We start from the raw sequence: 23,934 nt of genomic DNA, 5'->3' as shown, positions 1-23,934 counted from the left end.
TTCCTCTATCCCTGAGTTCCTCCATGAGTTCCTCCACTCCTCTATCCCTGAGTTTCTCCATCCCTCTATCCCTGAGTTCCCCCATCCCTGAGTTCCTCCATCCCTGAGTTCCTCCACTCCTCTATCCCTGAGTTCCTCCACTCCTCTATCTCCGAGTTCCTTCATGAGTTTCTCCATCCCTCTATCCCCAAGTTCCTCCATTCCTCTATTCCTGAGTTCCTCCATCCCTCTATCCCTGAGTTCCTCCATTCCTGTATCCCTGAGTTCCTCCACTCCTCTATTCCTGAGTTCCTCCACTCCTCTATTCCTGAGTTCCTCCATGAGTTCCTCCACTCCTCCATCCCTGAGTTCCTCCACTCCTCTATTCCTGAGTTCCTCCATCCCTGCATCCCTTAGTTTCTCCATCCCTCTATTCCTGAGTTCCTCCCTGAGTTCCTCCACTCCTCTATTCCTGAGTTCCTCCATGAGTTCCTCCACTCCTCCATCCCCCAGTTTCTCCTCCCACACACACTCCCACCCAGACACTCCCCAGAACTCCAGCCAAGGCAGTTTCTGCCTGCACAGCTGTCTCCAAGTAATCCCTGCACTGATGCTCAGGATGGGGACAATGGGAGGAGTTTGGGACAGTTTTTCCCTGGAATGGTCCTTAATTCAGACTCTCCACACTCTGCCAGTGCCACGAGCAGCTGGGATGGAATCCCTGAGTCCACAGGGCTCAGCTCCAACTTCAAAACAAGTTTAACTCACAAACTTTGAGCTACTCCAACGTGACAATCCCCTGCTGAAAGTTTCACAGCCTTGGATAAAATACCTTAATTCAGGATCCAGCTTTAGGAGTCTTGACAAACTGCTGACACTTGAATGCAAATTCAGGCTGCAAATGTTACACACCAGGGCTTGAACCTTTGGCAGGCCCTCCCCTCCTTGCTCAGATGGATTAAACTTCAAACCACTGCATAAACCTCCTCCCAGACTATCACTCAGCCATCACTTATTGTCCTACAGACAAAACTCTACATGATGAAAGCCACGATTTCCTTGCAGCCTGTATAAAATCCACCCACACCTCACATTAGAGCCCCTCAGTGTAAAACTCTTCTTCCCTCTCACAAAGTTAAAACGCTCAGAGGCCCCCGAGGGCACCTGAAACAAAGGATTTCCACACCCCTTCCTGCTGAGAGGGAAAACACCAGAGAAAAGACAGTCTGGACAACAATAATTTAACAAGTTTCCACCTGAGGAATGTGCACGATGTATGGAGGAGATAATTCATCAGGAGGCACACACAGATACAGGGGAGAAAGCTGAGAAGCCACTTTTCTCAAGGCATTTACATCCCAAAAGAAATAATTATCTCTGTCTGTAACTGCCTGAAGGGAAATTCCGGCCAGGTGGGGGTTGGTCTCTTCTCTCAGGCACTCAGCAATAGGACAAGGGGGCACGATGGGCTCAAGCTCTGCCAGGGGAGGTTTAGGTTAGAGATCAGGAAGAAATTCTTTGCAGAGAGAGTGCTCAGGGATTGGAATGGGCTGCCCAGAGAGGGGGTGGATTCCCCATCCCTGGAGGGTTTTAACCTGAACTTGGCCGTGGCACTGAGTGCCATGATCTGGTAAAGGGACTGGAGTTGGACCAAGGGTTGCACTTGATGATCTCAGAGGGCTTTTCCAACCCAATCCATTCTATGATTCCTCTCAGCTCAGTGTGCAAACCCCTCTCAGTTGGGTTCCAGCATCTTGAGGGGCTGGAGCGGGGCCAGAGAAGAGCAACGAGGCTGGAGAAGGGACTGGATGTGGCTCTGAGTGTCCTCTGAAACACCTCCAAGAATGGAGAATCCACCATGTCTTGATCCAACCCTACTTGATGGATCCAACCCATGTCTTGATCCAACCCCACTGTGATCACCAGCCCAGGGCACAGAGTGCCCTGGGCTGGTGATCACAGTGGGGTTGGATCAAGGGATGGATTTGATGATCTCAGAGGTCTCCTCCAACCCAAGTGAGAAGAGCAACGAGGCTGGAGAAGGGACTGGAGCACAAGTGCTGTGGGGAGAGGCTGAGGGAGCTGGGGGTGTTCAGCCTGGAGAAGAGGAGGCTCAGAGGTGACCTCAGCACTGTCTGGAACTCCCTGAAGGGAAGTTCTGGCCAGGTGGGGGTTGGTCTCTTCTCCCAGGCACTCAGCAATAGGACAAGGGGGCACGATGGGCTCAAGCTCTGCCAGGGGAAATTGAAGTTGGAGAGCAGGAAAAAATCCTTCCCAGAGAGAGTGCTCAGGGATTGGAATGGGCTGCCCAGAGAGGGGGTGGATTCTCTGACCCTGGAGGTGTTTAAGGTGAGACTGGATGTGGCATTTAAACACCTCCAGGGATGGAGAATCCACCATGTCTTGATCCAACCATGTCTTGATCCAACCATGTCTTGATCCAACCCTACTGTGATCACCAGCCCAGGGCACAGAGTGCCCTGGGCTGGTGATCACAGTGGGGTTGGATCAAGGGTTGGACTTGATGATCTCGGAGGTCTTTCCCCCCCCAACCCACTCTATGATTCTATTCTAAGTGTATTTTTCCCCTCCTACTCATTCCTGATTTCCAAGGATCTCCCACTCCATCCACAGTCTCTCAGAGTCCCACTGAGGGAGGTCAGTGCTCTCCTGCCCACTCCATCAAACAGCTCAATTCCTGAACTGAACTCACCTCCCTCTCCTCTCACTCCCCTGGTGGAGTGACAAGTTTTATACCCACGAGCACTTTGATGCTTTCCCTCCTCAACAGGAGCTGCCTGCCAAAGATTGCCGGCCGACTCCTTCTTGAAGATGCTAAAAATACTATTTATGGTCAAACGAAACAAGTGCCATGTACTGGGAAACCCGAGTGCAACAATTACTCAACAGTTAAATAAGAACCGGGAAGTGACACAGTTGTCAAGCCACAGATAATTCAGCAACGCTCCTGGAAAGTGAGAAATACCCGAGTACCTGTGAAACACCAGACAGAAACAAACTACCCAAACTATCGGTCTCTGCTACACTATATGAAAGTCCAAACACACCCCCAACCCCACATTAGGCAACTTTTGTTCTCCTGCAGCACGGGCCGAACAGTTTCCCAGCGCTTTGCAGGCACTGGGGAGTGAGAAAACAATTAAAACAAATTAAAGGGTTTGTTCAGTCAGAGCAGTGGCCCTGGTCGGGCGCTGCCCTCAGGTGGGGCAGGTGAGGTGGTGGGGTTAGTTTACATCAGCCGGGGGTTCGGTAGCTGCTCCTCCTCTTCTTAAAACTTGCAAAAAAAAAAAAAGAAACCACATCCCAGAGTGCCAATGAAGAAAATGGCACAGGAACAGGAGCCTGCCCGGGCCAGCCCCGCTCCCGACGGGGCTTCACCAGTCTCGCTGCAGGAGGGGAACAGGGCGATGGCCATCCCTTAGCCGGGCTGCGGCCGGCGGGGCTCGGGGAGGCCCCGGGATCCTCCCGGGCCGGTCTGCGCTCACCCTGCGGCGGCCGAGGGGGATCAGGGCCCTCCCTTAGGGAAGCGCAGCCCGGCGCGGTCGGGCAGAGCCTCCCTCGGGCCTCCCGTGCGGCCCAGGAAGGGCCTCTGTGCGGGAAGAGCACCCCAAGGCCCGCCCGGCACAGCCCGAGGGGCCGCGGCGCTCCCGGGGTTTATAAATAGCGATAATTTGTTGTGTCGCGGCCGTGCCGGGCCCTTCCACCGCTGACCTTCCCGAGGGCCCGCCCGGGGCCGGCGGGGCGGGACTGCGGCCCGCTCGGGCCCCGCAGCTCCTTTGTGAGGCCCCGCCGTGCCCAGCGCCCACCGCCGCGCGCGCTGCGTGTCGCGACACCCCGTCACGACACCCTCAGGCCTGTCAGGGCCGTGAGGGGGGGGGGGGGGGGCGCGCTGAGGGCAGTTCCGGGGCCCTTCTGTGGCAGCGCCGCCAGGCCGCCCCCGCGCCTCGCAGCAGCCCCCGCGGCCCCGCAGCGCTGTCCCCGCTGCCCCGGGCGGGGCGGGCCGGGGCGGGCAGGGCCGGCACTCCCCGGGACCCCCCGGGACTCACCGGGACTCACCGGGCCCGGTGGACACAAAGCGGCGGCGCCTCCAATGGCGGCGGGACCGGCGGGGGGGGGGGGGGGGGCGAAGGGGCGGGACCAGGGCCGGGCTGGGGGCGGGGCCGCGGCGTGCGGCGGGGGCGTGGCCTGCGAGGCGGCGGCCAATGGGAGGCCGAGGGCATTTTTCGAACACCGCCCCCCCCCCTCCGGGTGCCCCCAACGCCTCCACGTCGCGCGGGAGGGACGGGCGCGCATGCGCGGGGGGCGGGGCGGGGCTGCGCGCGCTTCCCGCCATTGCCGCCGTTCCCGCCATTGCCGCCGTGAGGCGATTCCCGCCCCCTGAGGGCGCGGGGGGCGCGGCGGGGCCGGAGCTCGGGCTGGGGCCGGCCTGACCCTCAGAAACTGTCCTGTCTGACCCCCGAACTCTGCCCCGTCTGACTCCCAAATTCTGCCCTGTCTGACCCCCAAATTCTGCCCCGTCTGATCCCCAAACTGCCCTGTCTGACCCTCAAACTCTGCCCCATCTGATGCTCAAATTGCGCCATCTGACCCCCAACCTCTGCCCTGCCTGACCCTCAAACTGCCCTGTCTGACCTGCAAACTGCCCTGTCTGACCCCCAACCTCTGCCCTGTCTGACCCCCAACCTCTGCCCTGGCTGACCCCCAACCTCTGCCCTGGCTGACCCTCAAACTGCCCTGTCTGACCCCCAACCTCTGCCCTGGCTGACCCTCAACCCCAGCCTTGCCAGGCCCTCAACCTCAGCCCCCCCTCACCCCACACCTCAGTCCCCCAGGCTGGGGCTGCCCTTCCATCTCCTCAGCCCTGTCAGAACCCTGTGGACACTTTCCTGTATCACCTGCACCAGGTGAGCCTGCCTGGGCAGTGGGGGTGGACTGGGTGATCTCCAGAGGTCCTTTCCAACCCAGCCACTCTGATTTGGTACCTGTGAACTCTGATTTGGTACCTGTGAACTCTGATTTGGCACCTGTGAACTCTGATTTGGTACCTGTGAACTCTGAACTCTGATTTGGCACCTGTGAACTCTGATTTGGTACCTCTGAACTCTGATTTGGCACCTGTGAACTCTGATTTGGTACCTGTGAACTCTGATTTGGCACCTGTGAACTCTGATTTGGTACCTGTGAACTCTGATTTGGCACCTGTGAACTCTGATTTGGTACCTGTGAACTCTGATTTGGCACCTGTGAACTCTGATTTGGTACCTGTGAACTCTGAACTCTGATTTGGCACCTGTGAACTCTGAACTCTGATTTGGCACCTGTGAACTCTGATTTGGTACCTGTGAACTCTGATTTGGTACCTGTGAACTCTGAACTCTGATTTGGCACCTGTGAACTCTGAACTCTGATTTGGTACCTGTGAACTCTGATTTGGCACCTGTGAACTCTGATTTGGTACCTGTGAACTCTGATTTGGTACCTGTGAACTCTGAACTCTTATTTGGTAACTGTGAACTCTGAACTCTGATTTGGTACCTGCAAACTCCCCTTCAAGGCACTCCAGGCTGGCTCTTGGCTCTGCTCTCTTCATCCTCCTCCTGCCCTCTGTGTTCCCTCCCTTGGCCTCAGCCTTTCACCCCATTGCTCATTAGCTGTGTAATTAGTGCCTGCCACGCTCACCCCAGTCCCAGCGCTGAGGTCTGACTGAAAGCTGGGAATTCTCTGTCCCAACACACCCCCAGGTTCTCACAGGAGGGAAGGATCCCTTTGCTGATGATCCTTTGCTCTGTTTCAGGCAGGTTTTGCTGCACCTCAGCGGCCCAAAGTGAGGATTGTCTCGGCAGGCAGAGCTGAGGTGTGACCACACTCCTGTTTTCACCATCCCAGTTATTTCAGGGCAGGGCAGAGCACACTGAGGTAACAAACAAGTTCTTTCTGTGGATCTCCTGCTGTGCTTTTGCTCCAAGTTTATTTTTCAGCTGGACCCACGGGTGTTCTTTTTCCCCTCTTCCCCCAAACCCTTCTCACTTACCTTGACTTTAAGGTACAACTCTTCATTTGCCTTCCCCAGCTATGATGATTTTCTCCTCTGCCCGAAGCATGTTTGGAATCCTGGAATCACAAAGGTTGGAAAAGACCTCCAAGATCATCCAGTCCAGCCACAACCCAGCACTGCCCTGTCCATCACTAATCCATGTCCCCAGGGGCCACACTGAGCACTGCCAGGGGTGGTGACTCCACCACCTCCCTGGGCAGCCCCTTCCAGCCTGACCACCCTTTCCAGGAAGGAATTTTCCCCAATATCCAACCTAAACCTGTCCTGGCACAACTTGAAGCCGTTTCCTTTTGTCCTGTCCCTTGTTCCCTGTGAGAAGAGACCAATCCCACCTGGCTCCTCATGCACCACAGCACTTTTCCTCTGCAGCCTCTCACCCAAAGTCTCTCATACTCTTTATTCACCTACTCCCAACCTCCCTCTCCATCTGAGTTCTCACCATTTGAAGACCATACAGGCCCTCACCCATTTATTTGGGCACTTTTATCCCTCCTGTGATGGGAAGCCCCTCTGAGCCCATTCAGAAGCACTTACACCACTCAAAGCACTGCAGAGGTGTCTCATTTCTGCACTAATGCCTTGACTGTTTCTTGTCTAAGCTTCTTCCACCTCCTCCCCCTCTCAGGTGACTCCTCTCAGTGAGTGTCACCTCCTAAAGTGCTGTGCCCAAGGCCTGGCCCTGCTTGGCCTCTTATCCATTCCACATTATCCCTGTGGTGCTTCCCTTTGTCTCCTGAGCTGAACAGCCCTGGGAGCACCTGAACCAGATGGCTCCACTTTGCTCAGCATTCCTGTCTTGCCTGTGAGTGTGAAACGAGGCCTTTGCAGCTGCAGAAAAATGTGTTCTTGGGCCTTTTCCCCCTGTGGTGCCTCTTTGGCAGGAGGGGAAGGTGGAGGAGAGGGGAGGGAGAGAGAAGAAGCTCCTTTACTGCCAACTTTTAAGACACCAAGAAAGGAAAGATGAAATCATCCCAGCAGCCCTTCCCTTGCTCACTGCAAGGCTTGTGTGAAGCCCCAGCACCTGTTTGGGCTGAGCCACAGAGCTCCAAGCAGAGCAGCACAAAAGCTTTTGCCTCAAAGTCCCCCCTGAGGTGGCAGCAGGCCCTGCACACTCCTCACAGCCACACTGTGGGGTCACAAACCACTGCCCCCTCCCCTCTGCCCCAGCTTTGTGCCACTTGTGTCCCCTCCCTGTCCCCTCAGTGCCACACACTGTGTGGGACAGTGACAGGAGTGGAGCTTTGGGCACCTGTGACCCAGCACAGGGAAATCTGGGTGGGCCATTCACGTCAGAGCTGGACTTGATGATCCTTGTGGGTCCTTCCCAACTCAGCATATTCTGGGATTCTTCTGTGAACCCATGGCCAGGCAGTGAGACTGTAACAGGAGCTGCTGCCAGAGATGTTTGTGATGGGGTGGAGCACTACCATCGTCAGAAAATACCTCTAATAAGCATCAAACACTTTCAATAAGTACTAAGCACTTTTAATAAACACTAAGCCTTTTCTACACCTTTCCTACCCTCTCAGTGCCATGCTGGAAGGATTCCAGCTGGGATTTTTTCCTGAAAATCACTCCCTTTGATTCCACCTTGCTGTCCCCCAGACAGTGCTGGGCTTTAGCTGTGCCACTCAGTCTAACCCAGATCATTCAGACACGTTGGTTTTGCTCCCAAGGAGTCACAGGAGATTTCCCTGCCAAGGGGTTTCCTGTCTCCACCTGGTACCCAGAGCAATGTGTTCTGTGCTTCTCCTGAAAACATGAAACTTGGTGTGTTTCTGTTTTAAAGGCTGGTTTAAATTCTGTTTTCAATCTGCCCACAGAAACTCCCTTCCAGGGGCTACTTTGTTGACTTTCTTACCCTACACCAACCCGTATTTTCCCCATATTTTTATTGAAAGGCAACACTTTTTGGTTTAAAAGCATGGCCTAACATCTGCCTGCCACACATGGTACAAACCACAAGATTATTACCTTTTTTTATTACTTTGTCCCACTGGGCACCTGCTGAAATCACCTTCTCCCATGACATTCCTGCACCTGCTGCATCTTTTTTGCCAAATTCTGTTTCAACACTGACCTGCAGGTCCAAACTTCAGCTCTGATAAAATTCAGGCCTTGCCTCTGCTGTTTTCACCCCAAGATTTTTGGTGATTTTTTGCTTTTCCACCTTCACCTGAGCTTTGCATTTACTTTAGGAAGCCTTTTATCCCCTCCTGACCTGCAGCCCACCTGGCTCAGGGAAAATTTGAGCCTCTTTCCACCCTGTCCTGTGTCTAATCACCACCAGCCTGGGAAGCTCCTTCTGGTCTTTATGCTTGATCTGCTTTTTTACTTCTGGATTTTTTTCCCATCTTCAGTACAAACAGGCACTTCCAGTCCTTTAATGGTATTTTCCACTTGGTTGCTGGTTCACTTCCCCAAAGACACTTCTAGAGATCTCCAGAAAAACTTACACTTCTCTTCCAGTTCAGTTACATTTTTTCAGCATCAGTCCCACTGCCAGCCCTGAATTTCTAGGCAAAGATCACTCCTCTTGTGCTTTCAACTCAAAATCTCATACTCCCTGCCACTTTGTGGCCTTCCAGACATCACCTTTAATCTCTTTATTTCTTATAATCTTCCTAATAATTTGTTTTCCTTAATTTTCCCACTGTGACCCTACACTGGCTCCCAGCTGATGTCCCTGCTGGCCCTCCCACCTCCCCTTAGGGCTAATCCCAGTAGGTTCATCTTTTCAAACATTTCCCTTTTTCCAAGGGGTATCCTGGTTTTTTTACACACTTTCAACCCCACAGATGCATTTTTATATCAGTTCCCAGCAAGTGAATGAAAATACACTTAAAACACACCAAAGTTTGCTCTTTTCTGGAGCAAATGTGGACTAGAATGATGAGTGTAATCAGGGATTGGAATGGGCTGCCCAGAGAGGGGGTGGATTCCCCATCCCTGGAGGTTTTTAACCTGAGCTTGGCCGTGGCACTGAGTGCCCTGATCTGGTAAAGGGACTGGAGTTGGACCAAGGGTTGGACTTGGTGATCTCAGAGGGCTTTTCCAACCCAATCCATTCTGTGAGTCTCTGGATGTGGCACTGAGGGAGAATCCACCATGTCTTGATCCAACCCTACTGTGATCACCAGCCCAGGGCACTTTGTGCCCTGGGCTGGTGATCACAGTGGGGTTGGATCAAGGGTTGGACTTGATGGTCTTGGAGGTCTTTTCCAACCCTTCTCCTCTCCTCTCCTCTCCTCTCCTCTCCTCTCCTCTCCTCTCCTCTCCTCTCCTCTCCTCTCCTCTCCTCTCCTCTCCTCTCCTCTCCTCTCCTCTCCTCTCCTCTCCTCTCCTCTCCTCTCCTCTCCTCTCCTCTCCTCTCCTCTCCTCTCCTCTCCTCTCCTCTCCTCTCCTCTCCCCTCCCCTCCCCTCCCCCCTCCCCTCCCCTCCCCCCTCCCCTCCCCTCCCCTCCCCTCCCCTCCCCTCCCCTCCCTCTCAGCCACACCTGGCAGAGATGAACTCAGGTGAGCCGCACGCAGGGGCTGCTCCCCTCACCTGGGCAGGTGAGGACTTGCTGTCAGACCTCCTGGCTGGGATGGTTTTGCAGCCCCAAGTCTCCCTCCTGGCTGCCACACACGCCCTGCCATGAGCAGCCTGTGCCATCCCAGAGCAGGGCCATGCCAGGGAGCCTCTCTGGGAGGGCACAAACCCTCGGGGTTGGGCGGGAATCAGCAGCTTTGTTGGCGATGGCTCCTGCTGGAAGTGAACGGTCAGCTCTCGAAGATGCCTCACTGGTGGCTCTGGGAAGTCTTGCCCTTGGCTTTTCTTTGAGATGTGCCATCTGCAGCTCAGGTTCCAGCTCAGACCACGCACCTCGTGCTGCTGGAGGAGGCCTGGAGAGTCAGACACGTTTCCTTGGAGGGAGGTAAAACACTCAACTCCTGTTTTGTGGAGATGGATGGAATTCCTGCGTTTCTGCCCCAGTGTGAGGACACCCTTGCAGGGTGAGGGGTGGGACAGCAGAGCTGTGAGGTGTGTCCAGGAATCCCCACAGCAGCAGTGCCACATCCTGGGGCAGCTCTGGGGGCTGAGGGACTGCTCCCTGCACACACTGGTGCTTTTGGTGAAGTTCACACTTTCCCTGCACTCACACACCAGTGGGAAGTGGCCTGGACTGATGGATTTTCCCCTTTATGCCCCCTGTAACAGCACAGAGCATTTGCACCGGGTGTTATTGCAGAACAGCTCACTCTGCAACACTGAAATGACCCATTTCCCTTTGTGGGCAAGACCTGAAGGTACCAGCTGCATTCAGTGAGATTATCTTTGCAGCCCCTTCCAGCTGTTCTCCAAAATGCTGTGAAAACCACTTCTGACAGTGCTCAGCTCCACATTCAATGCTCTGTACCCCAGGGGCTTAGTGACACTCTGCTTTGTGACAACATCTGCCATGAGCCCCTGCAGAGGCTGCAGTGGGACAGCCAAGAGCTTCACCCTTCTCTCCACTCACTCAGTAGCACAAAGATTTCCCAACCAACAGCATCAATTGCCTTCCCCTCTCCCCTTTCCCATTTGCAACCACAGCACAACCATCCCTGCAGCTGGACCAGCAACTTGGACAAATTCCCCTTTGGAAAGGACTGAATGCAGTGGGAGCTGGTTTTATTCCTGCTGCTGGTTCAGCACAATTTGGCAGCTGGAAAGGAGGAAGAGAAGCTGGTGCTGCCTGACAGAGCTTTCCACAGTCAGCATCCCTGCAGCAGCATTCAAATAGAGGAGTTTATTCAGCAGGAGTTATGTAAGCTCAGAGATGGTTACCAAAGGTGGCAAATATGAGGGTAGACAACTAAGTTTCCTTGGATATTGGGATTTAGTCACACTGCTGGGAGCTGAGTGGGTTGATCAACCTCTTGCTGTGGTTCCTTTGCCCATCATGGGTTCTCCTGCAGCAGCTCCTTGGGGGTTATCTGTGCACAGCCAGCCAAGCAGGACCCTCTGGGCTGAGGCCTCCTGGTCCCCAGGCTCCATCCTGTGGTTCCTGCAGCTCCCACATGTACCCCAGGCTCCATCCCATAGTTCCTGCAGCTCACAGTTGTCCCCCAGGCTCCATCTCGTGGTTCCTGCAGCTCCCACATGTCCCCCAGGCTCCATCCCATAGTTCCTGCAGCTCACATGTGTCCCCCAGGCTCCATCCCGTGGTTCCTGCAGCTCCCACGTGTCCCCCAGGCTCCATCCCATGGTTCCTGCAGCTTCCACGTGTCCCCCAGGCTCCATCCCGTGGTTCCTGCAGCTCCCACGTGTCCCCCAGGCTCCATCCCATGGTTCCTGCAGCTCACACATCTTCCTCAGGCTCCATCCCATGGTTCCTGCAGCTCACAGGTGTCCCCCAGGCTCCATCCCCTGGTTCCTGCAGCTCCCAGGTGTCCCCTGGGCTCCATCCCATGGTTCCTGCAGCTCACAGGTGTCCCCCGGGCTCCATCCCATGGTTCCTGCAGCTCACAGTTGTCCCCAGGCTCCATCCCCTGGTTCCTGCAGCTCACAGTTGTCCCCAGGCTCCATCCCATGGTTCCTGCAGCTCACAGGTGTCCCCCAGGCTCCATCCCATGGTTCCTGCAGCTCACAGTTGTCCCCCAGGCTCCATCCCATGGTTCCTGCAGCTCCCACATATTCCCCAGGCTCCATCCCCTGGTTCCTGCAGCTCCCACGTGTCCCCCAGGCTCCATCCCATGGTTCCTGCAGCTCACAGGTGTCCCCCAGGCTCCATCCCATGGTTCCTGCAGCTCACAGTTGTCCCCCAGGCTCCATCCCATGGTTCCTGCAGCTCCCACATATTCCCCAGGCACTCAGAGCCCCTGCAGGTTCTCCCTCTCAGCGTGCAGGGTCTTGTGCAAACTCCAGGTTGGCAGCTCATGAAAAGCCAGTGCTGTGCAAAGAGCTGCTGCTCCTGCTGACTCTGCTTGGCTGCAGATGCTTCTGGCTGGCCCAGGACCAGGGAGCAGCTTCCAGGCCAACACATTCCAAAGAACAGGAAAGGCTGAGCTGTCTCTGCCACCACTGGCAGAGCAGGGACCTCAGGGCACTTGCAGCTGTGACACCTCCCAGTGGCTTCACCCCCAACCCAACTCCAGCCTTGCAGCATCTCACACCACGTGTGGACCACCAGCTCTCCTCAAGGTGCTGCATCTGAGGGCACAAAAGCTTCAGGGGGCCAAGCATGACAGGTGGGCTTAACAGCTCCTCTGCTCTGCTGACACCACAACCAGCTTCAGGTCCCTCTGCACACACAACTCCTGCTGGATGAAATGCAGCAGGAACAGTCACAGCCACCCTTTGGCAACCAGGTGCCAACATCTGAAAACTGGCTTTAATGTTTTCAGGCTGCTCAGTGACTTAAGGGGACTTTCTGAGGCCCTGTTTTATCTTTGTCAGTAAAAACAGTCTGTAGGGTTGGAACCAAAAGCTCTGTGGGTCACAGCAATGGCTGGTGTAAATTAGTACTGGCTTAAACCTGCCTTGTACACACTAGAGACTGTCTCTGCAGAGAAATCCCTTCTCCTGAGCCTCTCCTGCCACGTGGGCTCTTTGGTTACCACCTCCTGCTCCTGATTTCAGGCAAAGAAATTCCCAGGAGCAGAACACAATGATCCTGACAGGTCCCTTCTAACCCAGCATATTCTGTGATTCTGTGAAAATCTTCCACACATCCAGAAACTGAGGTGAAACCTGGACATGTTGACTCAGGCAGATGGAGTGCAGTGTCTGGTATTGGTGAGTTCCCTGCCCTCCTTCACAGGGATGGCTGATCCTTTTATCACAACAATTTCCTAGAAACAAACCAGCCTTAAGTTAAGCACACACCTGGAAATGTGCTGTTTGGCTGCTTCGGCTTTGGGGACATTTTTAGCAACAAACAGGGATGAAAAGATGTGTCTGCTCCTCCTCTGACACTGCCCCAGCCTCGGCCCAAGGGCTCCCAGCAGGGAAAATGGTTCTAAAGCTGCTCTTCCCTGACGGGCTGCACTGACTCCCTGCTGTGTCCAGGAGTCTGAACACAAGATGTGTTTAAACAGAATCAAGATGAGGAGAAAACAACCCAACACATCCCAACCCTGTAGCATTCTTGGTGGAAATCTCTCCTCCCTGCTGAGGCTTTGCTGTAATGGCAGGTTGGAGTAACCACAGCTCTTCCCTCCTCACTTACACCAAATAAGGATCCCTCAACTCTCATTCCCACAGCAACCTTTGTAACTCAACAATTCCCTTTTCTGTTTCATACACCTTACAGGATTTTTGTATTTTAACACCCTTCAGAGGAAACAGGTTACAAAGATCTTCCAGGACCAGGGGCTGCATCCTGAGGAGCCACAACTGCCTGCAAACCTGTGCTGATCTACAAGGCAGCTGGAAAACACCCAGATCTTGGTACAGCTGCAGGTAAGCACAAGGCCTGTGGCAAAGAGCACGAGGGGAGCCCAGGAAGGATTCAGGAGTTCTGCTCCTTGCAGTGACAGTTGTGGGACGCTGAAGCTCAAGGTGACACACTCAGAGCTGGAGACCTCAAGGACTCATGTATGAACTGCTCACTGCATCCCACCTGCAGCTCCCCAGAACCCCAAAGTTGCCAAGCTTCAAACCCACCTTTGGGTAATTCTGAAAAAAACCCACATGCCAAGTCCCTTCCTGGCCTTTGCAGGGCACTGACAGGGAACTTCTCACCCCTGGAACATCTCACATTAAAGGCTTCAACAAGGAGGGGAGAGACTTTCTCACCTCTCCTCTACCCACTGGCTCGTGGTTCCCATTCCCTCCATCCAGTGGTTTCCCAACTCTTCCAGCCAGGAGGTTCAAGCTCCCCAGGCAGATTTCCCTGCCCTGACACACTCGTATTCACAGGGCTGTTCAAAGGCTCTCAGCAAGTCCTTCCTTTCCAACCCGAGGCAATGGATGGATAAATCACAGTCCTAGCACAGCTCTCACTCCCAGCAGGCTCTGCCCATCCTGGCAGGAATTCCATCCCACACCAACCCTCCAAATACTCAGCCTCATTTACATACAAACTCTCATCCATTTAATTCAACTATTTAACTGCTACAAACCACCGTGTACGGCTCAAAAACTGCCTTTTGGAAGAACAGCACCCACACAACTTTCTGTGGAGGTTGAACAGACTCATCTGGAGCTCCTTTGGGTGGGAGCTCTGTGGGGCTGAGCCTTTTGGAGATCCTTTGGGCCCATCCAAACCTCTGGGCCCAGCTCTGGGGCACTGATGTGGTACACACAGATACATCTATGTGAGAATATTTTTTCTTTTCTTTCTTTTTTTTTTTAACAAAACATCAGAGAAAAGTGTTTTATTGTTACTAAAAAAAAATAACCAAACAATGCTCTAGTGTTTTAGGCCATGGATTCTCTAGCTCAGATTCATGGCGTGGAACACATAAACAGGGCAAGTGTCTCATGGACATCTCCCCTCCAGCCACAACCAGGCACCTCCTCCCTTCCCTGTGGTGATCAAATCACATCCTCAGGCAAGTACAGCAATTGTTTAACATGTAAAAGTAAGATTAGGAAAGTAATGTATTTGTAGCCTTTTTTTTAACTTGTTTTTTTCCTTTTTTTTTAAAAAAAAAGAAGTGATTTAGCAGCTGGAAAGAGAAAGTCAGCATGACATGAGCAGCCAGTGCTGCACCGATCCCCAGCAGGTGCTCCACAGGGTGCACGTGGCTCACGGGCCGCAGTTCCCAAACCAACCACACTCGGGGCTTCGCTGCCGGCACTGCAGAGCGTCCCATGGCAGGTGCTTGGCACAGGGAGAGCCAGCAGGGCATCTTTGGTGGCGGAGCAGAGGCACAGGAGCCCTCCCGTGCTGGTCTGGGGCAGCCCCACGGTGCTGGGTCCCTCTGTGCCCGTGGGCTCGGTGCTCCCGCGACGCGACGGATCCATCGCCGGGGTGGGCACTGGCACGGTGTGGGCAGCGGCTCGGGGTGGGCACCAGCACGGGGTGGGCACCATCACAGGGTGGGCACCAGCACGGGGTGGGCACCAGCACGGGGTGGGCACCACGGCGCTCCTCCACCTCCTCCTGTGCCCACCCTGCCGTGTCCCTCCGGTGGGCACAGCTGGCGACGGGCGGTGACGGCGGCGAAGGGCTGTCTGTCTGTCTGTCTGTCTGTCGGGTCTCTGCTCGCACAGCCGAGACCTCCAGAGCTCCCACGATCCCAAGTCCCCGCAGGAATCCACTGATCCACGGCACAGGAGAGACACGACACCGCGCTGGGAGCGGGCACTGCCCGCCCCGGGCACTGCCAGCCTCGGGCACCAAACACCCCACTGCTCCCCGCCAGCGAGTTCTCTGGGCACAAAGGTCTCCCAAGCAGCAACCCCTTTTTTTTTAACTTTTTCCTATTTTTTTTTTAAACAATTGCTCTCACCCCTCATTTTTGGTAGCCACACAGACAGACACACACTTTATGTACAGCTGGGCCCGAGGACCTATGGCAGGCCCAGGAAGCACCGCCAGGATGGTGCACACATTCAGCAGCTGTCAAAGGAGAAGTCGTTTTACTTTCTTTTAAACTTGCAATGTTTGTCTTTATTTTGTTCTTTATATTTTGAAAGTGAAAAGAAATAGTATTGAGTCAATTTCTTTTTTTCTCTTTTTTTTTTTTTTTTTTTTTAAATATTTGTTCTATGTATTTACAAGCCTTAAAGTTGCTCTAAAGTTTCTCAGAGTATCACTAGTATTTTTCCCCGGGGTTGCACTGGGTTCAATGAGTTATTTTCGGAGCCTTCTGGTCCGCAGCCGTTTTCTCAAATGCATTTCCTTCCCATCCAAGGTTATGTGTGGTTTGATTACTATTTTCTTTTTTTAAATTTCTGAAGCAAGCTGAGAGGCAGGCAGAAAAATCTGATGACAATTCCAAAAAAAAAAAAAAAAAAAGAAATAATAAAAAAAAAATTGATCTTGTCCTCATCTAGCTCAGCCCAACCCCCTTGAAAGTTTTGTCTGTTTGTCATGCTGTGAAACAAAACTGAGGTGCTTATGAAGGGGAGGGAAATTTATTTCTCTGCTTTTGTTCTATTATACAATTTGTTTACAGAAACTGCAAATTCAAAAATTACACTGGCATTTGCAGTCCTTAAAATAATAAATTAAAAGTTTCCAACCTTTCTCTTTTTTTTTTCCTTTTTTTTTTTTGCTAAACAGGTTTGTGTGTTTTCCTAAGTATGAGTCCTTGTCAAAAAAAGAAAAAGAAAAAGATTAAAACAGAAAATATTTTCTATAAATAATACAGGTATTTTGGTTTAGTGCTCCCGCCCTCAGGTTTGAAGTTTAGTTTTTGTGGTTTGTTGTGTTTTTTTTCAAGTACCTTTTTGCCTCCATGATCACCTCGGTGTTTATCGGGTTGTTGTTACCTCTCCCACTCGTGCGTGTGTGGGGCAAGGGGGGTCTGCGAGAGAGAATTGGCCTTGCTGCACTGTGATTGGCGAAGACGTGAAACTTTTTAAAAAAATACTTAAATTGTTTCTTTTTCCTTGTTTTTTTTTTTGTTTGTTTGTTTTTAATGTTTTAAATCTGTATTTTAAGTTCTAGTTATCCTCCGACTCCTCCTCGGCCTCCCGCAGCCAGGTGAAGAACGCCGTGACGGATTTCAGCGCCACCCCCTTCCCGTTCTGCTCCGCGGGGTCTTTGCTGCTCTCCCACTTGTAGAAGGCGTCCTCCGAAATCACCTCCTCGTCGTACAGGCAGTCGAAAAACATCCGCAACAGGTCTGTGGGGACAGGACACGGCACGGAGGGGTCAGGGGATAGCACGGAGGGGTCAGGGGGTGGCACGGAGGGGTCAGGGGATGGCACGGAGGGGTCAGGGGGTGGCACGGAGGGGTCAGGGGGTGGCACGGAGGGGTCAGGGGTCAGGACACGGCACGGAGGGGTCAGGGGGTGGCACGGAGGGGTCGGGGATGGCACGGAGCGGTCAGGGGGTGGCACGGAGGGGTCGGGGATGGCACGGAGGGGTGAGGGGGTGGCACGGAGGGGTCAGGGGGTGGCACGGAGGGGTCAGGACACGGCATGGAGGGGTGAGGGGGTGGCACGGAGGGGTCAGGGGGTGGCATGGAGGGGTCAGGGGGTGGCACGGAGGGGTCAGGACACGGCATGGAGGGGTCAGGGGGTGGCACGGAGGGGTGAGGGGATGGCACGGAGGGGTCAGGGGATGGCACGGAGGGGTCAGGGGATGGCACGGAGGGGTCAGGACACGGCACGGAGGGGTCAGGGGGTGGCACGCAGGGGTGAAGGGATGGCACGGAGGGGTCAGGACATGGCATGGAGGGGTCAGGGGGTGGCATGGAGGGGTGAGGGGGTGGCACGGAGGGGTCAGGGGTCAGGGGGTGGCACGGAGGGTCAGGGGGTGGCACGGAGGAGTCAGGACACGGCACGGAGGGTCAGGACACGGCATGGAGGGGTCAGGGGGTGGCACGGAGGGGTCAGGACACGGCATGGAGGGGTCAGGGGGTGGCATGGAGGGGTCAGGGGTCAGGACACGGCACGGAGGGGTCAGGGGGTGGCACGGAGGGGTCAGGACACGGCATGGAGGGGTCAGGGGGTGGCATGGAGGGGTCAGGACACGGCACGGAGGGGTCAGGGGGTGGCATGGAGGGGTCATGGGGTGGCACGGAGGGGTCAGGGGGTGGCACGGAGGGGTCAGGGGTCAGGACACGGCACGGAGGGGTCAGGACACGGCACGGAGGGGTCAGGACACGGCACGGAGGGGCCAAGGGGTGGCACGGAGGTGTCAGGGGGTGGCATGGAGGGGTCAGGGGGTGGCACGGAGGTGTCGGGGGTGGCACGGAGGGGTCAGGGGGTGGCACGGAGGGGTCAGGGGGTGGCACGGAGGGGTCAGGACACGGCATGGAGGGGTCAGGGGGTGGCATGGAGGGGTCAGGACACGGCACGGAGGGGTCAGGGGGTGGCATGGAGGGGTCATGGGGTGGCACGGAGGGGTCAGGGGGTGGCACGGAGGGGTCAGGGGTCAGGACACGGCACGGAGGGGTCAGGACACGGCACGGAGGGGTCAGGACACGGCACGGAGGGGCCAAGGGGTGGCACGGAGGTGTCAGGGGGTGGCATGGAGGGGTCAGGGGGTGGCACGGAGGTGTCAGGGGGTGGCACGGAGGGGTCAGGGGGTGGCACGGAGGGGTCAGGGGGTGGCACGGAGGGGTCAGAAGGTGGCACGGAGGGGTCAGGGGTCAGGGGGTGGCACGGAGGGGTGAGGGGGTGGCACGGAGGGGTCAGGGGGTGGCACGGAGGGGTCAGGGGATGGCACGGAGGGGTCAGGACACGGCATGGAGGGGCCAGGGGGTGGCACAGAGGGGTCAGGACACGGCATGGAGGGGTCAGGGGGTGGCACGGAGGGGTCAGGGGGTGGCACGGAGGGGCCAGGGGATAGGACAGTGGAACAGAGGGGTCAGGGGACGGCACAGCAGGGTCAGGGGATGGCACAGCAGGGTCAGGGGACAGCACAGAGGAGTCAGGGGATGGCACAGAGGGGTCAGGGGATGGCACAGAGGGGTCAGGGGATGGCACAGAGGGGTCAGGGGACAGGGGACAGCACAGAGGGATCAGGGGATGGCACAGAGGGGACAGGACAGCAGCACAGAGGGGACAGGACAGTGGCACAGAGGGGTCAGGGGATGGCACACAGGCACAGAGGGGACAGGACAGCGGCACTGGCACCCGCAGGAACCAACGTGCCCACTTGCACCTGAGGGGCTGTCACTCAGTTCCTGCTCTCTGGCTGCTCCCACTGACTGAGGGGGAATGGGGACCCAGCTGATGCTGCCCGAGAGCAGCAGCCTCTGTGGGGATGAGCTACCCATGACCCCTGTGCTGTGCAGAACCCAGAGCAGCCCATCCCCTCTGGACACACTGCCCGGCTCCCCTCCCACCCCACATTTCTGTGCCTCAGCAGGAGGGATGATGCCCAAATAACTCTAAAGGGCACTAAGGATGATCAGATCAGGTGTTTTGGGGCACTCTGATTTTGTGCTGCAGAGTCCCTGGGAATGCCAGTTTCTTTGGCACATCCCTCTCCCCCTGTCCCAATAGAGTTTTCTTCAGCATCTCTGGGATAAGACTCATCAGTTCCCCACCTCATTTTATTCCCTCCAAGCCCACAGACACCAGTGGAGCAGCATTGCAATGACAATGTCCAGGCACTGTGAACTCCTCAGATTGCTTTTACTGCTCTGTTTAACCTCAACCCAGGTTTGTCCTTCCTTCTGCACAGCTGCTTACAGGAGCAACCACGACAAGAGGCAGCCTCCAGCCAAGCATTTGGGAACCTGCACTGCTCTAAAAGCTGGACTCTGGACAAGCTGACCCACCACATGCTCCTTTCATCATCTGCTACATCAGGTAAGGAAAATCACACCCTCTTCCAGCCCCTACTCCCACTGAAACTTCCCTTCCTTACACTGTCAGGGCTCAAACCCTCAGCACAGAGGCAACACTTACTAGGAGGTTGATCAAGTTTTACTATTGATGCTTGTAGTGCATAAAGTGCTTGTAGTTCCTTCTCTGTGTCTGAGTCCAGGTACTTGAGTAAGATGGGCACTCTCTGCTTGATGACAGCAGTGTCCACTCGGAAGCTGGAGGAGTCCGCTGTGGGCAGGAGAGAACAGGGTCAGGCTGGCACACAGCACCAGGGACAGCCTGGCACACAGCACCAGGAACAGGCTGGCACACAGCACCAGGGACAGCCTGGCACACAGCACCAGGAACAGGCTGGCACACAGCACCAGGAACAGGCTGGCACACAGCACCAGGGACAGGCTGGCACACAGCACCAGGGACAGCCTGGCACACAGCACCAGGGTCAGCCTGGCACACAGCACCAGGGACAGGCTGGCACACAGCACCAGGGTCAGGCTGGCACACAGGACCAGGGACAGGCTGGCACACAGCACCAGGGACAGGCTGGCACACAGCACCAGGGACAGCCTGGCACACAGCACCAGGGTCAGGCTGGCACACAGCACCAGGGTCAGGCTGGCACACAGCACCAGGGACAGGCTGGCACACAGCACCAGGAACAGGCTGGCACACAGCACCAGGGTCAGGCTGGCACACAGCACCAGGAACAGGCTGGCACACAGCACCAGGGACAGCCTGGCACACAGCACCAGGGTCAGGCTGGCACACAGCACCAGGGACAGCCTGGCACACAGCACCAGGGACAGGCTGGCACACAGCACCAGGGTCAGGCTGGCACACAGCACCAGGGACAGGCTGGCACACAGCACCAGGGTCAGGCTGGCACACAGCACCAGGGACAGGCTGGCACACAGCACCAGGGACAGCCTGGCACACAGCACCAGGGTCAGGCTGGCACACAGCACCAGGGTCAGGCTGGCACACAGCACCAGGGACAGCCTGGCACACAGCACCAGGGTCAGGCTGGCACACAGCACCAGGGTCAGGCTGGCACACAGCACCAGGGTCAGGTCATTTGTGGCCCTCGCTTGCTCAAACAGCCATCACAAACACAGCAGAGTGGAGAGAAAAGGAAGGTAAGAAACAGCAGGAAGTAGTGGATTTTTTCTGGAAGTCTTGGTCTTTCCAGTTCCCCAAACTGCAGCATCTGCTGAGCCAGGCCCCAAACACACACACCAGAACCAAACCTTACTTTGCAGGGAAAATTGTGTTTTCACAGGCAACTGGGTTTACAAGTTTAGAAGGTTTTTAGAAAATTCTTTTTTTTTCTTCTAAAAATACCAGGGCAGAAATAGAATCACAAGCTGCACATGACAAAGGCATGAGGAATATACACAGAATATGCACTAGAAATCCATCAGCAACACAGGTAAATTATTCAGCAGCTTTTAAGTGGACTTGATCTTGAGGGTCCCTTCCAGCTTGGACTGCTCTGTGGCCCTGTGGGTCTGAAGTACCTCATGCAGCACAATTAAGTGATATTTTGAAAACAAAAAGAATAAAAACTCGATTAGAGGCAAGGCCAGAATTTAAGCCTGAGGATGATGCTCCTGAAACAGGTCAGGGAACATTTAACCACTGGAAATCAAATCCCTGTGAACAGCAGGTGGCATGAGCAGGTTCTGTTCTCGGGGAGAGGAAGGAGCTGGGCTGTCCCTCCCTCCCTCAGCAGAGTCCAGCCCATTCCCCACCCCCAGCCCCTCCCAGCTCAGAGCAGAACCACTTTTTGCTTTGCCAGATGCCAACAGCGAAGTCAAAGCAAACCAAGTGAACTGAGCAGATGTTTCTGGCTGAGCACTTTCCTCAACCCCCTCGGGGGTCTGAGGCTCCAACCTGGGAACCCCCCCCCCTTTCCTGCCTTTCCAGCCGACTCCTGTCAACAATCCACACACAAATCGCCTTTCCAAAACTGAAACTCTGGATGTAAAACTATTAATTACAGGCCTGAGCTGCAGGTTGGCTCCTTCCTGCAGCCCACGCTGGCCCTTGGAGCTGCGCTGGTGGAGCACCCACGTGGGGTGCTGACACAGGAGGGGAAATGCTCATTATCTTAGTAATGGCTCAGTCATTTCCACCTTCTCCAGGAAGATCAATGAGCCACCTGGCAGTACCCAGGGTTGTCTGAAACACCTGCTGACCCAAGGGCACTCAACGTGCTGGAACATCCTTGGTGTGGGATAAAACAAAGCCCCGGGGAGGGAAAGGTGAGAGAAACCCGAAAAATACCGATTAATTCTTTGCATGTGTGGCCTGTGTGGTGTTTACACTGCAAGTTACTCACCTATAATAGCTGCTTTACAAACTGCTGTCATTAAAGCTCTAAGGAATGTAGGTGAACTCATCTGGCTCTCATCTAGATTAGCCTGAAATCAAGAGTAAATGGATTAGTCTGAAATCAAGAGTAAATGGGCCAGACAAACACACGCAGCTGCAGCAGAGCCCCCACTTCCAGACTCTGCTGCTGGACCTGCAGCAAGTCCAAGCTCAGCAGCAGCTCCTCCCTGCAGACACTCAGCTTTCCCACTCACTCCACGAAACTCCCGCAGGGCCTCAGCAGGCGCCAGCAGTTCCCCCGGGATCAAAGCACCGTTTAACACCTCCCAGCAGGAGCTGTTTGTGCGCAGAACCAAAGGGCAGCGCTGGGCTCACAGCGCCCTCACACAGCTCCACAGGGTTTCAGGCTTTTCCAACCAACATTCCTTGGGTGGAGACTTGTTTGCTCGGTAGAAGAAGCTCAGAGAATGGCTGTGGAACGTGTCCAAGGCTCCACAGAGCCTCTGGGTGATCCCAGATTTTCAGTGCTGCTGCTGTTCCACTCTGGACTCCTCAAACAGCAGTGGAAAAATGACATTTCTAACGCATTGCTCTGCCACTGAAACGACTGAACTGAAGCTGACCAAGGTTTAGTGTGAGCACAGATCTAAATGCATCAGCTTGGGTAGAACTGCAGACAATAAATATCTGGCTTAAAAGATGCAGCCACAGAGGGCAAAGATCAGTGGGTTAAGAGGCCTTTTTCACCCCCTCCTTTTATTTTCTCTTCCAGTGCCTGGCCCAGTGCACTGGGAAAGCTACAGGTGATCTCAGTGACTGCCCAGATGTTTTTTCAGGGGGGGAATTTGCAGGTCATGTTGGAAAAAAGCAAGGAGAAACTCTCCCCCCTCTGTTTTGGGAAGGGAGAATGCAGCAGTGTATGGTCTAAAATGCACCAGGTGGAGGCAGCAGGTTATTCAGTGTCAGAAGTCTACAGTATTTAAAAGGCAGTTACACAATTAATATGATTAAAATTCTTCCTTCCTAAAGCTGACTCTGAAATAACTGGCTATATTTTAGATTTTAATTCTTTGGAATTGTTGATTGCACAGCCCAAATCCTCTCAGTATCCTCTTCCCCAAGAGGAGCCCACAGAACTGCTCCTTCAGGACAGGAAATGAGCACAAAAGCAGTGGAACAGTGAGCAGGGAGGGTGAAAATCTTTGTCTTTGTACCTCTACCCAGTCAAAGATTTGTTCATCATTCGCCTTGTCCTCAACTATGAGTTTTTCCAGCTGCTTGTTCAGCTCTTCTGCACAGAGTTCTTTCTCTGAAAGTGCTTCTGAGGAACTGGAACAGTCGGACTCTGTGAACTCCAACTTCTGCAACACCACAAGTGAGGGTGGGAATTAGTGACATGGACTTTCCTAGGCTGGATTACACCAGGCTGAGGCAGCAAACCACACCTCACTCTGCCTCCTGGCACCTTTCAGCTGCTCAGTTATTGCTCCAAGGACAGAAACTTTCTCTGCTCCAAAGGTCAGGAAGCATTTTACAAACAGGTGGGAATTACATTATCCAGCAGAGACAACCAGGCAGCTCAGGCAGCCCCAGCCCCTCCCAGGTGGGCACATAAAACAAAATCAGGTGCATGTGAAGCTGCAATGCAAGCCCAGAGCTGGCAGGGGCTCAAAGAAGTGCAGCCAGGGCACCAGTTCCTTGCAAACTGTGACAGCCCCCTCAGCAAGGCCCAGGCCATGGTGATCCACTTCATTTCCTACAATACAGGAGTTCTAAGGGTTGAAACTGGGCAGGGGATCACTCTGAGCTCCGAAGGGAGACAAGACCTCCAGCACATCCTGAGGAGCAGCACCAGAAGAGCTGAGGTGCCCCCATCAGTCCTGGCTCCCCCTGGATCATAATCCAAGGTGGGATGAGCAAGTGACTGCCACCATTTTTTGTGGCCCTTCTGCAGATTGTCTGTCCCTGCTGCAAAACTCATTTTGAGGGTTTTTCCCCAGCTGGAGAAAGATCTCCCAGGAAGGCAGAAGATGGGAGTGGAGGGGACAGGCCTGTCCTCCCTGTGCTCCAAAAGGAGGTGCTGAAACACCCACCCCAGCCTGGGGACACTTCACCCCATGTCC

At 54.7% G+C, this 23,934-nt stretch overlaps 2 protein-coding genes across 12 annotated transcripts in view; both read right to left on the bottom strand.

Moving 5' to 3' along the window:
- HP1BP3 (heterochromatin protein 1 binding protein 3) overlaps positions 1–4,126 on the bottom strand; it is a 29,962-nt gene extending 25,836 nt beyond the window's left edge. Inside the window, exon 1 of one of the 4 annotated variants that reach the window (XM_071575651.1) lies at positions 4,057–4,126. The gene's annotated coding sequence lies outside the window, so the exon portion shown is untranslated. Of the gene's footprint in view, positions 1–4,046 lie in introns of all 4 variants that reach the window. The other 3 variants (XM_071575650.1, XM_071575654.1, XM_071575653.1) reach the window with 3 other exon arrangements.
- Positions 4,127–14,382: 10,256 nt separating this feature from the next.
- EIF4G3 (eukaryotic translation initiation factor 4 gamma 3) overlaps positions 14,383–23,934 on the bottom strand; it is a 177,675-nt gene continuing 168,123 nt past the window's right edge. For all 8 annotated transcript variants that reach the window (XM_071575714.1, XM_071575717.1, XM_071575720.1 and 5 more), the window contains 4 exons: positions 23,026–23,172; positions 21,819–21,900; positions 19,559–19,705; positions 14,383–16,818 (listed from right to left, as the gene is read on the bottom strand). In XM_071575714.1, the coding sequence (XP_071431815.1) occupies positions 16,637–16,818; positions 19,559–19,705; positions 21,819–21,900; positions 23,026–23,172 (558 nt within the window). In that variant the 3' untranslated portion in view covers positions 14,383–16,636. The remainder of the gene's footprint in view (positions 16,819–19,558; positions 19,706–21,818; positions 21,901–23,025; positions 23,173–23,934) is intronic.

This window comes from Pithys albifrons, chromosome 22 (assembly GCF_047495875.1).
Source record: "Pithys albifrons albifrons isolate INPA30051 chromosome 22, PitAlb_v1, whole genome shotgun sequence".
Taxonomy (NCBI): Eukaryota; Metazoa; Chordata; class Aves; order Passeriformes; family Thamnophilidae; genus Pithys; species Pithys albifrons.
This window is presented reverse-complemented; position numbering and strand designations above follow the sequence as displayed.